The 16,072-nt window shown below is 38.5% G+C and overlaps 1 protein-coding gene across 3 annotated transcripts in view; it reads right to left on the reverse strand.

The window, feature by feature from the left end:
* The window catches only part of SAMD13 (sterile alpha motif domain containing 13), a 53,953-nt gene extending 41,105 nt beyond the window's left edge, over positions 1-12,848 (reverse strand). Inside the window, exons 1-2 of one of the 3 annotated variants that reach the window (XM_054532431.2) lie at positions 12,741-12,848; positions 8,017-8,101 (exon numbers count right to left, since the gene is read on the reverse strand). In XM_054532431.2, coding sequence (XP_054388406.1) covers positions 8,017-8,101; positions 12,741-12,750 — 95 coding nt within the window. In that variant the 5' untranslated portion in view covers positions 12,751-12,848. The remainder of the gene's footprint in view (positions 1-8,016; positions 8,102-12,740) is intronic. The other 2 variants (XM_024254874.3, XM_054532439.1) reach the window with 2 other exon arrangements.
* Positions 12,849-16,072: the final 3,224 nt, after the last annotated feature.

Raw genomic sequence — 16,072 nt, forward strand, 5'->3', positions numbered from 1 at the left:
TTTCTTTCTTTTTTTTTTTTTTTTTTACACAGTCTCACTCTGTTGCCCAGGCTGGAGTGCAGTGGCACGATCTCAGCTCAACGTAACCTCTGCCTCCTGGGTTCAAGCGATTCTCCTGCCTCAGCCTCCCAAGTAGCTGGGATTGCAGGTGCCCACCACCATGCCTGGCTAATTTTTGTATTTTTAGTAGAGATGGGATTTCACTATATTGGCCAGGCTGGTCTCGAACTCCGGACCTCAAGTGATCTGCCTGCCTCAGCCTCCCAAAGTGCTGGGATTACAGGCATGGGCCACTGTGCCTGGCCAAATATTCAAAAATTAAAGACAAAAACGACTGCGTAACTTTGATATCACACTGCATATGAAACAGCTAAATTTGAAGTTCCAAGGAAATGAAAAGCTGACTTGTGACCTAGCTAAAGAGGAACAAAATTTTAGGCTAAAATTGCAACTTTTCAGAGTGCAATACAATATACAATAATAATTTCATACATTTTCTAACATGAATAAACTTCAAGAAAATTGGCAGATTTATTGAAATTGATAAGCTTATTGTTGCTTATCAATTTATGCAAAACCCCTTTGAATTCAATGTTGGTAATATTGACATGTGTTAGTAAATTGATTTAACTTGAACAGACATAGTTTTGAAATCAATATGCTTTTGCTTCCAAGTCAAATCAAGACAAATCAGTTGTCAATGTGGATGTAAATATTATAAGAAAATAATTTCTTACATAATTCAGTTATTGGAAAACTTTTAAATATGTTTGGAATTATTTGGGTATGTGATCCTACCTTTTGAACTGCAGATTTTAGGAAACACAAATGCAGATTAAATATGCCCAATGAAAATTTTATGTCCAAAATGAGAGATCCTGTAAGTCAAGCTTGTCCAACCTGTGGCCCACGGGTTCCATGCAGCCCAGGATGGCTTTGACTGTGGCCCAACACAAATTCGCGAAGTTTCTTAACACATTATGAGATTTTTTTTTTTTCCTCATCAGCTATTGTTAGTGGTAGTGTATTTCATCTGTGGCCAAAGACAATTCTTCCAATGTGGCCCAGAGAAGCCGAAAGTTTGAACCCCCCTACTGTAAGTGTAAAGTACACAACAGATTTAGGAAATTTAGTACAAAAATGTAAAATATTTCATTGATGATGTCATGTTGATTGCATGTTAAAGTGATATAATGAGTTAAATAAAATATATTATTAAAATTTATTTTACCTATTTAAATATGACCACTAGAAAACTGAAAATTACATATGTGGCTCAGATTTTCTTTCTGTTGGACAGCACTGACTGATACATATATCCAGAAATTGAATTGTTAATTTATAAAATATTCGATTGTTTAACACTAGAAAAAATACCAAACCCTTCTGCAAAGCTGCCCTATCAGTTAATATTCCTACTAGCATTGTATCCTATCCATATCTTCGCTAATGATTAGAATTGCCGCATTTTAAAATTTTTGCCAAGTGAATGGGTACGTCATTATAATCTTAATTTGCATTTTCTTGGTCACTAATGGTACTAAATATCTCTTCATATGTTAATTGGCCATATATATTTCCTCTTCTGTGAAATGTTTGCTCATGTTTTGGCCATTTTTCTTTGGTATTTTTCTGTTTGTGCTTTTCTTATTTATTGGTTATTGCTATTGAAGACCATGAATATAAAATTAAATATAAGATTCACTTACTCTTCCATTTCAGAATGTGTTCAAGTAGAATCTAGGCCTTGGTGATTGTCATGCCACAATCATATTGACTCATAATATACAGAATAACAGAGATCTGAACAAGGGTCCACACTAGAGATCTAAGAATTTTGTGGGTCAAGGCTGGGAGACTTTAGAAGGAATAAATGAATTTGAGGAGAGGAGTCCAGCATGTTTGTTTAAAATTCTCAAGGTAGCATTTATCACAGTCATTTAGGCAACAAGTTTGAAATGAGAAGACCTGACAAATGCATCTCAATTATCCTTTTCCTTCTCTTGCAGCAATGACACAAGAACCAGGATCCAGCCTTGGAATAAGCCTGCCTCAAGACTCCCTAAAACTAGACTCATTCCAGTTTATGGGACTGAGTGAGGATAGTTATAAAACAAAAACTGTATGAAGAAAAAAGAGTTATCTTGGAGTCAGAAGAGCCGGGTTCAAACTTCAGGTATGCCACTTTCTCATGCCATTTTTAAGTATTCACTTCTCTGAGCTTCTGTTTACTTACTTGAAAAAAAGTTTGCAATATATATAGTTTATCACTGCTGTATCACTCTGCAATTTATAACTGTTTCCTTTTGATTCCTCACAACAACTTTATATTTTATATTCAAGAGAACTGAGGCAGAGAGAAATTAAGAGATTTATTTATTGAATATTATTCTACTATTTAAGAAACAAAAGCAAGGTCAAACCCAAGTGTTCTAAACTTGAGACTTGCCATTGCAATGTCATGCTTAATTCCCCCTGGTCTCCAAATTTGGGTTAGGAGTTGCTTCTTTTCTAAAGGAAGAAAAATTTTCTTTCTCAACTAATAAACTGGCTTTTTTTTTTAATTAAAAAATTTTCAGATTTACAGAAAAGTTGCAAGAATAGCACAAAAATCCCGTATGCTTTTTGCCCAGATTCTCCAAAACGTTAATATTTTACCTCTCTTCTTCTCTGCCCTTCTCTTCTATGATATATAAAGAAAGAAAGCAGAAGCTTCAAATTGGAATATTTAAAATTCCATGATCTTTAAAGAGTTTTAAGAAGAAATAACCAGTACAAATACGTAAACTTCTTTCTGATGCCCAGAAGCAACCCTGTCACACATTACTCAGGTAAGAGTTAGCCTGTGGTTCTCAACTGAGGAAAATTTTTCCCCTCAGGGAACATTTGGCAATGTCTGGAGACATTTTTGATTGTCAAGGCTGGAGAGGGGTAATGCTGGCATATCACTGGTAGAAGCTGGGGATGCTGAGAAACATCCTACAATGTATAGGGCAGCTCTCTCCACAACATAGCCTTAAGACTATGTGTTATCCCTTTCTGGAGTCTGCATTGTAATCTAACTCTGCCCTGTCCAGTGCTAGCCACTAGGAACCTGTGGCTATATAAATTAAATGGAACTTCTACTTCCAGTCAAGATGGAGTAATGGGGGCCATATTTACTCTTCTAACTAAAACAATAATTAAAAAAAAAAAGATGAAATATATGAGGCAGTGGTACACAAGACATTGGTCATTGGGACAGTAATCCTTGAGAGATGGGTAAGCCATTCCACTCACTGCCTGAAGAAGGCTTTTAGGCTGTGCAAAGGTCAGTCCTGATCAGGAGAGAGCTACAAAAAAAGAGAACTCTGGGGGTCTGCAGAGGGTTCCCTTCAAGTGTTTGGCAGAGTCCTGATCAACACCTGCATATGAGGAAACTACCTGAGGCAGGGGAACAAACCTTGAAGGTTTAGAGGGAATGAGTCGTGGAGATGATGCAGGGATGGATATAGTGCATTTTTCACCTGCCAGAGATGAAAATCTCAATTCAGGAGCATAAAAAAGGGTCTTAAAATATAAAAAAGGGTCTTATCACAGTAAAAGGGGAAAAATACCCTCAGTCTAAATGCGGCTCTGTTCCTAATAAAACTTAAAGGCAAGACTTAAAAGGATCAAACTATTTCTAGTACTTAATAGCATCCCAGGACAAAGATCAAGCATATTTACAGAAATACAAAAAGAGCCAGCACCCAACAAGGTAAAATTCACAATGTCTGGCATTCAATCAAAAATTACCAGGCATCCAAAAATGCAGAAAAATATGACCACCCAAGAAAATTCAGTTAATTGAAACTGACTGAGAAACAATACAAATAATATGGGACAAGGAGATTTGAGAGAGTTATTAAGGCCATATTCTATATGTTCAAGAAGCTAGAGGAAGGATTGGATATGTTAAGTTGTGCCATGGAAGATATTCTTAAAAAGATCCACATCGAACTGCTAGAGATGAAAGCTACATTGTCTGAAATGAAAAATGCATTGGTGGAATTGACAGCAGATTCAACATTTTAGAAGAAAAGATTAGTGAACATGAATGCAAAGCAATAGAAGCTATCAAAAATGAAACACAGAGAAAATGACTTTAAAAATGAACCAATCATCAATGAATTATGGGACAATATCAAGTGGTCAAATCCACATAAAATTGGAGTCCCCAAAGACAAAGGGAGAGAGACCAAAAGTATTTGAAAACAAATGGTTGACAATTTTCCAAACTTGATGAAAACTAGGCCCAGGCATAGATCTTAGAAACCAAACAAACACAAAGCACAAGAAACATGAAGGAAACCACACCAAGTCTCATAACCAAATTGCTTAAGACACCAATGATAAAGAGAATATCTTAAAAGTATACAGAAAAAAAGACACATATATACAGAAGAGCATAGATATGAAAAAGATGAGGAACAAAAGGATGCCTGTTTTCACTTTTTTCTTTACTTTTTCTTATTTTATTTTATTATTATTATTATTATTATTATTATTTTGAGACAGAGTCTCACTCTGTCACCCAGGCTGGAGTGCAGTGGCACAATCTTGGCTCATTTCAACCTCTGCTTCCCCAGTTCAAGGGATTCTCCTGCCTCAGCCTCCTGAGCAGCTGGGATTACAGGCATGTACCATCACACCCGGCTAATTTTTTTTTCTCTCTCTTTTTTTTTTTTTTTTTTTTTGGTATTTTTAGTAGAGATGCGGTTTCACATGTTGGCCAGACTAGTCTTGAACTCCTGATCTCAAGTGATCTGCCCACTTTGGCCTCCCAAAGTACTGGGATTACAGGTGTGAGCCACCATACCCAGCTCACCACTTTTTTCAACTTTTCACTGAAGGTTCTACTCAGTGTAATAAAGAAGGAGAAAAAAATACAAGGCATTCAGATTGCGAATGAAGAAGTAAAACTGTCTTTATTCACAAGACATAATTGTCTATGTTACAAAATGTGGTGTAATCTACTAAAAAGCTACTAGAAGTAATAAGTGAGTTTAGCCAGGTTGTAAGCAATACCACTTAAAATAGCATCAAAAACATGAAATATTAGGGATGCAACTGGCAAAAAGGTGCAAGATCTTCACAGTGAAAACTACACAACATTGCTGAGAGAAATTAAAGAAGACCTAAGCGAATGGAGAAAAATACTATGTTCATTTGTTGGAAGACACAATATTGTTAAAATACCAACTCTCTTCAAATTGATATATAATTCAATGCAATGCCAATCAAAATGTCAACAGATTTTCAAAAACAATTTGGTGGAAGCTGACAAGCTAATTCTAAAATTCATATGGAAATGTACAGAGGCAAAACAACCTTGAAAAAAACAAAGTTGGATTGCTAACACTACCTGATTTCAAGTTATATTTATCAAAACAGTGTCGTATTGGCATAAATATATGCAAAAAGATCAATGGAATAGAATAGAGAGTCCAGAAATAAGCCTGCACATATATGATCAATTATTTGTCAGCAAAGTTGCAGAAGTGTTTGAACAGAGGTGGAAAGATTGGATATCCATAGCACCACTACCACCACCACACAAAGCACTTCAACCCTTCAAACCCTTATCTCACACCACAAACAAAAATTAACTCAAAAACCATAGTCCTAAACCCTGAAACCTAAAATTGTGAAACTTCTAAAAGAAAACATAGGAGAAAATAATTGTAACCTTGCATTAGGCCAAGATTTCTTAAATATGACACCAAAAGCACTATCCATAAAAGAAAAAAATTGATAAACTAGACTTCATTAAAATTTAAAAACTTTGATACTTTGAAAGATGCTATGGAGAGAATGAAATGATAGGTCACACACTTAAAGAAAATATTTTCAAATAATATATATGACAAAGGACATATTCATAATATATAAAAACTCTCTATACAATAAATATGAAAAAACTAACCCAATACAAATATGGGCAAAAGATTTGAACAATACTTCATCTAGGAAGATACATGAATGGCAAATAAGCACAGGAAAAGATGCTCAACATCATTAGTCATTAGGGAAATAAAAATGAAAACATAAAACACCTGATATAATGTCTAATATGAAAGTGATTGATCACACTAAGCTCATGAGCATGTGGAACAACTGGAACATGCCACACACTGCTAGTGAAAATGAAAATGGGACAACCAGTTTAGAAAACTGTTTGGCAGTTTCTTAAAAAGTTAAACAGACACCCACTATAGAGCCCAACCAATTCCATTCCTAAGTAATTATGAAAGAGAAATGAAAGCGTATGTCCACACAGAGACCTGCACACAAATGATCAAAGCAGTTTTATTTATAATCCCTAAGAAACAGAAACAATTCAAATGTCTATCATTATTTGGATGGTAGTAAACCAACTGTTGTAGATCCAAACAACGAAATATTACTCAGTAATTAAAAAGTAATGATATATTGATATACACAATAACATGGATAAATCCCAAATTAATTATGCTGAGTGACAGAAACTATATGTGTGTGGGGGGGGGGCGGATGTATACACATTCATTTATATAAAATTCTAGAAGAAGCAAACTAATTTATAATGACAGCATAACAGTGGTTGCTAGGGGATATGGGCGCAGAAAAGGACAGGAGGGAGAAAGATTACAAAAGGTCGTAAGGAAATTTTGGAAGTGATGGAAATATTCATTATGTTAATTGTGGCAGTAGTTTCAAGAGGGGATAAAAATATCAAAACTTACTTTACACACATGCAATTTATTATGCAAGTATTATACTTCAGTAAAGCTGCTAATTTTAAAACTAATTACAATTAAGTAAAATTAAAAGTTCGGTTTCTTACTTAAACTAGTCACATTTCATATTCTTAGTAGCCACATGTGGCTAGTGGCTACCATTTTAGACAGCACAAATACAGAACATTTCCATCATTGTTGAAAGTACTGTTGGATAACACTGATCTAACTCACACATAAAACAGCATCTGTTTCTTTCATTTCTCCTCCACCTACCTACCCCAAACCTTAGGGATGGTAATCAGCATGGCAGTATGGCACTGATATATAAATTACCCAAGAACTTTAAAAAACAGATTTTATTAAGTTAGTTTTAATGTAACTTTGCTGTGAAGCAAAATATACCTTCTATTCATAAACATATAGCACACTGTTTCCTCATTTAGATATCACAGCTTCTATGGATTATATTTAATTAGTTTCCTCCAAAGCTCAAGTTGACGGCAATTTTAAACTAAATGATATGGAAAGAAATGAAACAGATAACTCCCTCTTGGAACTCATTTTCTCCTTGTAATCAAAGTACTTATTGCTTTGCTATAACTCCTAAGTGAGAATATACATTTTTTCATACACTCATAAATATCAAAATATTATGTTACATATGCAATTGAATTTTCCCATTTAAAAGAATCAAGCACATAACTCTTACATGACACATACAAACACAAGTTTCAAATGTGAGAACAGACATTAAAATAAACACCATGTATGCACTGAAATGTTTCACATTCATTAAACAGTTCATAAAATTAGGACGGAGGAGTTGTTAAACTATATTCTTACTGAAGCTTTTTCCCTTCCTGCACTATAGCTCTTAGTTTTCAGAGTTAGAGGTGATTGTATTTAAAAAAAAAAAAAAAATTCGAACTCTATTTTCTGCCCCCATTCTATGTTGTCTATGGAAGAGTCTCTGCTTGGAGTTTTTGTTTCAATATACAGAATGCAGGGCTGAAACCCTCAACCATCCTTGTTCCAAAGCCTGATACACAAACCCTTCATATATATTTTGATGTCTGAGTCATCTCTGTCTTAGAAATGGAATACAGAAAAAGGTAACTGGGGTAGGGGGGAGAAGGGAGGCTGCTGGCCAGTGTAGACAAACCAAGGCAACCCCCAAACTGTGTATTGTAGTAGATAAGCAAGAAGTACGAAAATAGAAACCAAGTCCCTCTGTTGTTTGCAGAAGCAGAACTCAGAAGCCAGCTTCACTTACTTTTTTACACCGACAGAGCCATTTTCCTTGTTTTCCATGTCAACAGATAGCATGGGAAGGCTGCAGGGTTCCTTTACTTCAGCAACTAATCAATAAGGGAGAAAAGCTTGTGTTTAATTCTTAGAAAGTGAGAGAAGAATATATATATTCTGAATCGGAAACATAATGGTCCCTTTTACAGCTTCACACCAGTTCACGTATGTTTGTTTAAATCTCCAGTTCCCTCGGCGATTGGAGAGATGTGATTAAACCTAAAGAACTGGAGGAGACGGATTGGGGTGCTTTCATCTGTACTGGCACTCCCTGCCTTGACAATAAGCATTTGCAAATGAAATTGAATCCTCGTTGAAAACAAGTGCTGTGTGAACTGGCACAGCTTCTTCTGGGTGCCTAGCTCTCACTTAAGACACTGCAACTCATAAATGAGTCAAAGTAGAGAAAAACAATCCCCCTTTTCCTGCCCCCCTCCCATTATGGGCTGTGATTTGTTTTTTCTTATTGTGTTTGGTTTTTTTTTTGTCCACTCCCCCTTGCTCCTAGATTTTTTCATTGCAATGCAGAAGGACACTTAAAGCTTTTGTCAGCAAGTATTCCCCTACCTCACATTCTCAATGAAAGCCTCAAAAACCCGTCTGTGAGATGGCCATGCTGTGGTAAAGCAGGAAGCTCACAAAAAATGCCAGATAGCCCTTAGCACAGAAAGGTGGTGCTGGGGTGTGTGTGTGTGTGTGTGTGTGTGTGTGTGTAAGAAAGAGTAGGTAGCTCATTAGATTTATGAAAAATCATCAAAACATTTAAGGAGATATTGTAGCATCCATCACTCTGTCTTTTTGTTTAGTAGGATGAGGGCTGTGGAAAATTAAAAGCCTTCCACAATTAATATTCAATTAGCAAAATGAAAAAGCTACGAACAAAACTGCTTTAAGAAAAAAAAAAAAAAAAAAAAGGAAGAAACAGTCCCGAAACGTGTTTGCTCTTATTCAGCTGAAGCCATAAATTAAATACATTTCCACTCAAATCACTTTATACTTCGGCACTCCTTCTCTAGGGATTACTCTGACATGGCAAGTGCATCATTTAGTATATTCGCAAGATTTTATCACTGTTAGAGAAGTAGATGATTAACAAATAACATTGTAAGTGTGGGATAATTTTCACTCCTGAAACACACACATACACACAAACTTCCAGCTGCAAACCACTTAGATCACTGATAGAGAAATCCAACATTTAATATATATATATATATATATAGATATTAGCATACATTCACACACCGTTAGAGAGTAGACAGGAAGATAGTGCTGCTGCTCCATGCTAACAGAATATGATTTCACTTCAGTTGGAAACTGTTACACATTCACCATTTTCTAAGCATCTCAGAAAACAAAACAAAACAAAACAAAACACTCACAATGATACTCTGCAACACCACACTACATTGTCTTATTATTATTACTATTATTTTCTTTTTTGTGGAAGAGTAAAAAGAAAACCTACCTATAAGCAACTAAAAAATATCATTTTTTATAGGCTTATCAAGAACAGCCAAAGAAACCCCAATGTTTTCTTTCACAAAGTAGGCTGGCAAAGGAATTCAATAAGGAGGTACAATTTGACACAGTGAAATAAAACCAGGCTGGCTCTCAGCCAACATGACGTTAGGAATCACACACAAGCTGCACCAACTGCCTTCTGGTTCATGGCTGACTTTTTAAAGCTACAGTGTGCCTGTTCACTTTTGCTAACTACCTTCAGCACAATTAGTGCAAGAAATGAGTCAGGAGTCCAAAACCTGCAGAATTCTCCCTGCACCTGTCTTGTACAAAGAAAAACAAGCTGTCTCAATAGCTTCTTATTTTCTCCCTCCCCTTCATTGTTGCTGCATGATAGGTCTTAGCTGTTGTTCTGAGCATGAATGTCATGTTTCAAACTATTTCTTTTTCTCCCCAGAGGGAAAAATAAGAGTGAGAACCCAGTGCTTATGGGCTATAACCAGAAAACACTCGGAAGCTGCAGTCCCATGTTACTCTTTTTCTCCTAATAGAGATTCATGGACAAAGTTCCCAGGGCTGGCTTTTAAGTAATCTCTTTGTGAGAATAAGGAAAGCACTGCCCAGCAGCAAATCCTTTTACTTCATTATGCAGGAAGTAACATATTTCGGAAAGGATGCAAAATAGATGACCAGACCTCCTGAAAACGCCCACATTCTTTTATTTTGGCATTTATCCTGCCAAATGAAGCCAGCAAAAATTCAAACTGAAACAAACCAAACCTTATTCTACAAAACGAAAACAATTAGTTCTGGGAGGTTTAATTTTAACTGTTTATCCCAGTTGCACAAAAAGCATAATTCAAGAAATTTAACCAACACTTACAATCTATGAGTACCCGGTACTATATTAGTTACATATGAATAGAAAGACATTATGCCTACCCCAAAATTCATAGTCTCTCCCGCCATCATCCTAAATACCAAATCAGAAAACTGGGAGGTGGAGCAGACAGGCTGGGCAAGATCTTTTGTTTAAGTTACCCTGGTCATTCTCACAGTTCCCTTGCTTGGCTTAAACCACTTTTCCAGGAGAATAATCTCATCCCATAAATGTTGTGCACATACACAGAAAACATACATGGTTGCCTCTTCATTGAAATAAACATCAATCAACATTTGGACACCTTTAGGTCAAGATGGTCAACAAAACCACTCAAGACAGGGCACAGAACACAGGTTCCCCAGAAAGATCCTGGAAAAAGTTATCTGTTGCTGTAATATCCTGTAGAATTCAGGTAGAATCTGAGGAGAAAGCTGCCTGCCTCCCTTTTTTAAAATAATCTTTTAGGACATTAGGAGATTAACTTTGATCTAAATTTGGAACCTGAATTTCAAGGTCAAAAAATTTGTCCTTTACTTATTCCAGGAATTATATTAGAAATTTTCGACTTCCTTGAAGATCATTGCCAAGAAAGATTTCAAATATTTGCCATGGCTCCCTTGAAAAGGCAAACAATAATAATCTAGGAACCAATTAAATATTTTTGAGCACTATTTTTTGAGCATGGGTCAGGCATGTGGATCTTTCACCAGTGCTGATCTTAAAATGATGGACTCTTATGTAGATAAAGAGCTCTTTCACTAACAGATTCCTTAATGCTTTTGGACTTGATCTGAAATTCCTGAACTATTCTCCCAGTAAATCCAAATTGGAAGCGAGTTGGACTGGGAGTTCTGTGTCCTGGGGAACTGGGGTTGTCCTGACAGTGCTGCTCAGAACAAAAGCATGTTCAGCTCTCCACTCTTGACGGGGAAAAGGCAAAGAAACTGTAGTTACACCCAGCTCTTCCTTAGACACAGCCACAGGAGAAAGAATTCTGTGAAGTTTTTCCAAGCATCTCTTCCTACATATACAAAGGGACATCCCCTCCCATCTGGCCTGCTGTGATCAAAAGTTTGCCTGTTACACAAGAGTAAAGTTTCAGAAAGTGTTGTAGGAAGTTAATCCCGTTTTATAAAAAGTGAGCCACAAAGACACTCTAAATTATGACAACAGGAGGTTTCACTTACCAGCTAGTTTCTAACTTTGGTAGTAAACTGACACTTGTGAATATAAATATATATATATATATATACACACTAGTACTCACACACTCCCTCCAACAAACTGTTTGACATCAATCCTCTGCTGATAAAAAGTTATGTGTGTAGTATGTAGCATAAACTATGTGTGTGTGATGTGTGCACTATGTGGTGTACTTTGTGTGTGGGTGTGGTACGTATGTGGGGGTGTGTGTGTATGTGGTGTGTGGGGGTGAGGGAGAGAGGCAACCAAACAAGACCTTCCGATCCAGCACATTATGGGATATGCTGAAATAACTTTGGAGATCCTGAAATCTCCAAATTATATGCTGAAATAACTTTGGTGTCAGTATTCTGGAGCAGAACTGTCGACCCACTTGGGAATGGGCTCAGATAGGGAGAGGGGAGGCGGTTAGGAAGGGCGGGAAGCTGTTGACTTTGATTGGCTTCTTTTCTAGATCAGCATTCATCTCCCAGGCAGAAAGGACTCGCCTAGGGAGCCAGCGCGGTCCCAAAGGAGCCGCCGGCCCTGCCTGCCGGGATCCGACCCCCGGTGCGGCCAGCCTGAAGTCGCCCGAGGGCAGGGCCGACCTCACCGCGCCGGGAATGGCGTCTCAGGGGCAAGTGAGAACTGGCCTGAGAAGGGGACGGTAGGGGCAGAAAACGCCAGGCTGCCTCTTGGACCAGCAGCGCCCGCCCAGAGCCACAAGACTCTCTGTGGCACTGGCGACAAAGCGGGGAAAGTTTCTGGCTAAGACTTTCACAGAGAGGCAGTTCGCTGGCGTTTAGTGTGGGGGCTCCCCGGGGAAGCCGGTCTTTGGAAAGTGGAGGGTGGAGGTGTGGTGCTCGCGGGGTACCCCGCCGAGTCGTGCCACCACCCCGTGCCGCTCCCGGAGCACTGCCAGCAGCCCCAGGCGAGCCCGGACTCTCCGTGGGGCAGGGCACGCTTCTGCCCCCACTCCACTCCATGGTGAGAGCCCACGTCCGTGGGTGCAACGAGCTGCAGGAGCAGCGGACACACGGCCAAGATGTGTTTTTGGGAGGGCAGAGCGGATTTCATTGCGGCATTCTTCGTTTCCTTTCATCCTGGAGAGAGGAGAGGGCGGGCGCCTTCCCACGCCCTGGCCGCACAGGCGGATCACTTACCTCCCCGCATGGCCGAGCCGGGAGGTTTGCCCCGCGCGGAGCTCGGCGGCCGCCACGCGCAAAGCCCCGGTGCAGCCGGCCGGACGCGCGCGGCACGCTGGGAGTTGTAGTCCACCGCCGGTGGGCGGGGGTCGGAGGGGCGGGGGCCCCCAGGAATGGGGAAGGCCAGGACTAGAAGGGGCAAGACCTGGGTAGGACAAGGGAGGATATTTGCAAAAACTTAAAACTTCCAGGGAGCTGGGGGGGAGGGGAGCCCTCCTAGGGAGATTTTTAAAGTGAGGTTTTTTTAGGTTAATACCATTTTCTTCCTGTCTTACTTGCTTATGACAACCCCAAAGAAGTTTTAAGCTGGACTCTGGCAGTAATGTTAAGTAGAGATTTTCCTGGCCAACTGCATATTATTTAGGGTTCTATTCTCCCTTCACTTTGAATACAGATGTGCCATTCACTGCTTGGATGCACACAGAATATTCTTACTCACAGAATAACTCAGTTGAAGCCCTGAGCATGTAAAAGGAGGGTGAGTAGTTAGTTGCACCTTACACATGCAGGGTGCTTTATAGCTCTCTTTACAAAGCACTTTGTACTTGATTGATTCATTATATAAGAACCGTAAAGCAACTCTGAGAGTTAGTCAGAGAAAAGCTAAAGAGGCAGGGAGTTGTTTGTTTGTTTGTTTTTTGAGACAGGGTCTTGCTGTGTCGCCCAGGCTGGAGTGCAGTAGCGCGATCTCGGCTCAGTGCAGGGATTTTTGTGTATCTGCATCTGCAGAGGTTGGAGCCATCCTGTCTATTCATTTCTTTCTCCAGCCTCTCTTAGCAGCTGGGAAGAGAGAATGGAGAGAAAGAGGGATCAGGACAGATGTGGACACGGTAGAAGAAGAGGAGCCTGCTGTGACGGACTTCCTTGAAATGACTAACAAGTAAATATTTAAGGGAATAAGTAAAACCAAAAGAAGGACTCATGGGTTGGAAGAATGGAAGGAGAAGGAAAAAGTACATGGGATAGGGATAGACATTGAAGATTGCAAACAGGCTAGTAGCAAAGAAAGCAAAAACAAACAGGGTTTTTAGAAGCCAGATAAACCTTGGATTCCTGGTGTTGTCATTTCTGAGCTATCTCTGTGACCTTAGGTGAGTTCTTTAACCTCCCCAAACCTCCTTTGCTTCATCTGTAAAATTAAAAAAAAAAAAAGTTCCGACTTTATTATGTGGCTGTGCCTATTAAAAAGAGACAGGAAGCACATAGTATAGTGCTGGACATATGATAGGCAATTAATGTTATCTACTATTATTATCTGCAGAAATTCTCTTTGTGTTAGTATCAAAAAATAAATTGGAGTGGAAGTAACAGTTAGGAGGCTGTGACAATACTCTAAGCTACTGGCAATGATAGCTTGAACTACATTGACAGAAAGGCAACTATGTTGTCATATGAGATAGGGAAAACAGAGTACAATCAATTGGATGTGGGGAAGGAAGAACAAGAATCAAATTGGTTGTTATTTCTAGATTAAGTAGATGATGTTGTCATTCTCATAAATAGATACAACTGATGGAAAAACAGGTTTTGGAGGAAGATGACCACTGGCTTTCCTCATTTTATTGTGCTTTGCTTTATTGCAGTTCACAGACAATGTGTTTTTGTTGTTGTTGTTTATTTTACAAATTGACAGTTTTTGGCAACCGTGTGTTGAACAAGTCTATTAGTGAAATTTTTTCAGCAATATATGCTCACTTCATGTCTCTGTGTCACATTTTGGACATTCTCATAATATTTGAAAATTTTTCATTTTTATTGTATCTGGTGTGGTGATCTGTGATCATTGATCTTTGATATTATGATTGTAATTGTTTTAGGGTGCCACAGATCATGCCCATTCATCTATAAATGTTGTGTGTGTTCTGACTGCTCCACTTACCAGCTGTTCCCCTCCTCTCTCCCTCTCCTGGTCCTCCCTATTCCCTGAGACACAACAATATTGAAATTCGGCCAATTAATATCCTTACAATGGCCTCTAAGTGTTCAAGTGAAAGGAAGAATCATACTTCTCTCACTTCAAATCAAAATCTAGAAATGATAAACTTAATGAGGAAGGCATGTCAGAAATCCAGATAAACAAAAGTTAGACGTCTGGTGGCAAACAGTTAGCCAAATTGTGAATGCAAACAAAAAGTTCTTGAAGGAAATTAAAAGTGCTATTCTAATGCATACCTGAATGATAAGAAAGTGAAACAGTCTTATTCCTGATATGGAGAAAGTTTTAGCGGTCTGCATAGAGGAGCAAACCAGCCCCAACATTCCTTTAAGCCAAAGCCTAATCCAGAGCAAGGCCCTAACTCAAGGGTGGAGAGGTAAGGAAACTGTAGAAAAGTTTGAAGCTAGGAGAGTTTGGTTTCTTAAACGAGGTTTAAGAAAAGAAGCATAACAATGAAGTACAAGGTGAAGAAGCAAGTGCTGATGGAGAAGCTGTAACACATTATCCAGAAGATCTAGCAAAGGTAGATGGAGGTGGCTACAATAATCAGCAGTTTATCAATGTAGACTTAATAGCCTTCTATTGGAAGAAGATGCCATGTAAGACTTTTCTAGCCAGAGAAAAGTCAAAGCCTGACTTCAAAGCTTCAAAGGACAGGCTTATTAGGGGCTAATGCACCCAGTGATCTTAAGTTGAAGGCAATTTTCATTTACCATTATGAAAATTCTAGGGCCCTCAAGAATTATGCTAAATTCACTTTACTTGTGCTTTATAGATGAGACAAAAAGGCCTGGGTGATAGCATATCTGTTTACAACATGATTTTCTGAAAATTTTAAGCCTACTGTTGAGAACTACTACTCACAAAAAAAGATTCCTTTCAAAATATTAGTGCTCATTGACAATGCACCTGTTCAGCCAAGAACTCTGATGGAGATGTACAAGAAGATGAATGTTGTTTTCATGCCAGCTAGTAAAACATCCATTCTGCAGCCCATGAATCAAGCAGCAAATCAAACTCTCAATTCTTATTATTTAAGAAATCCTTTTTATAAGGCTATAGCTTCCACAGATAGTGATTCCTCTGATGGAGCTGGGCATCATAATTGAAAGCCTTCTGGAAAGGATTCATCATTTTATATGCCATTAAGAACATTCATGAATCATGAGAGGAGGTCAAAATATAACATTAACATGAGTTTGGAAGAAGCTGATTCCAAGCCTCATGGATAACTTTGAGGGGTTCAAGACTTCAATGGATGAAGTCCCTGCAGATGTGATAGAAATAGCAAGAGAAATAGAATTGGAAGTGGTACATGAAGATACGACTGAATTGCTGCAACCTCATGATCAAA

This window comes from Pongo abelii, chromosome 1 (assembly GCF_028885655.2).
Source record: "Pongo abelii isolate AG06213 chromosome 1, NHGRI_mPonAbe1-v2.0_pri, whole genome shotgun sequence".
In the NCBI taxonomy this organism is placed as follows: domain Eukaryota; kingdom Metazoa; phylum Chordata; class Mammalia; order Primates; family Hominidae; genus Pongo; species Pongo abelii.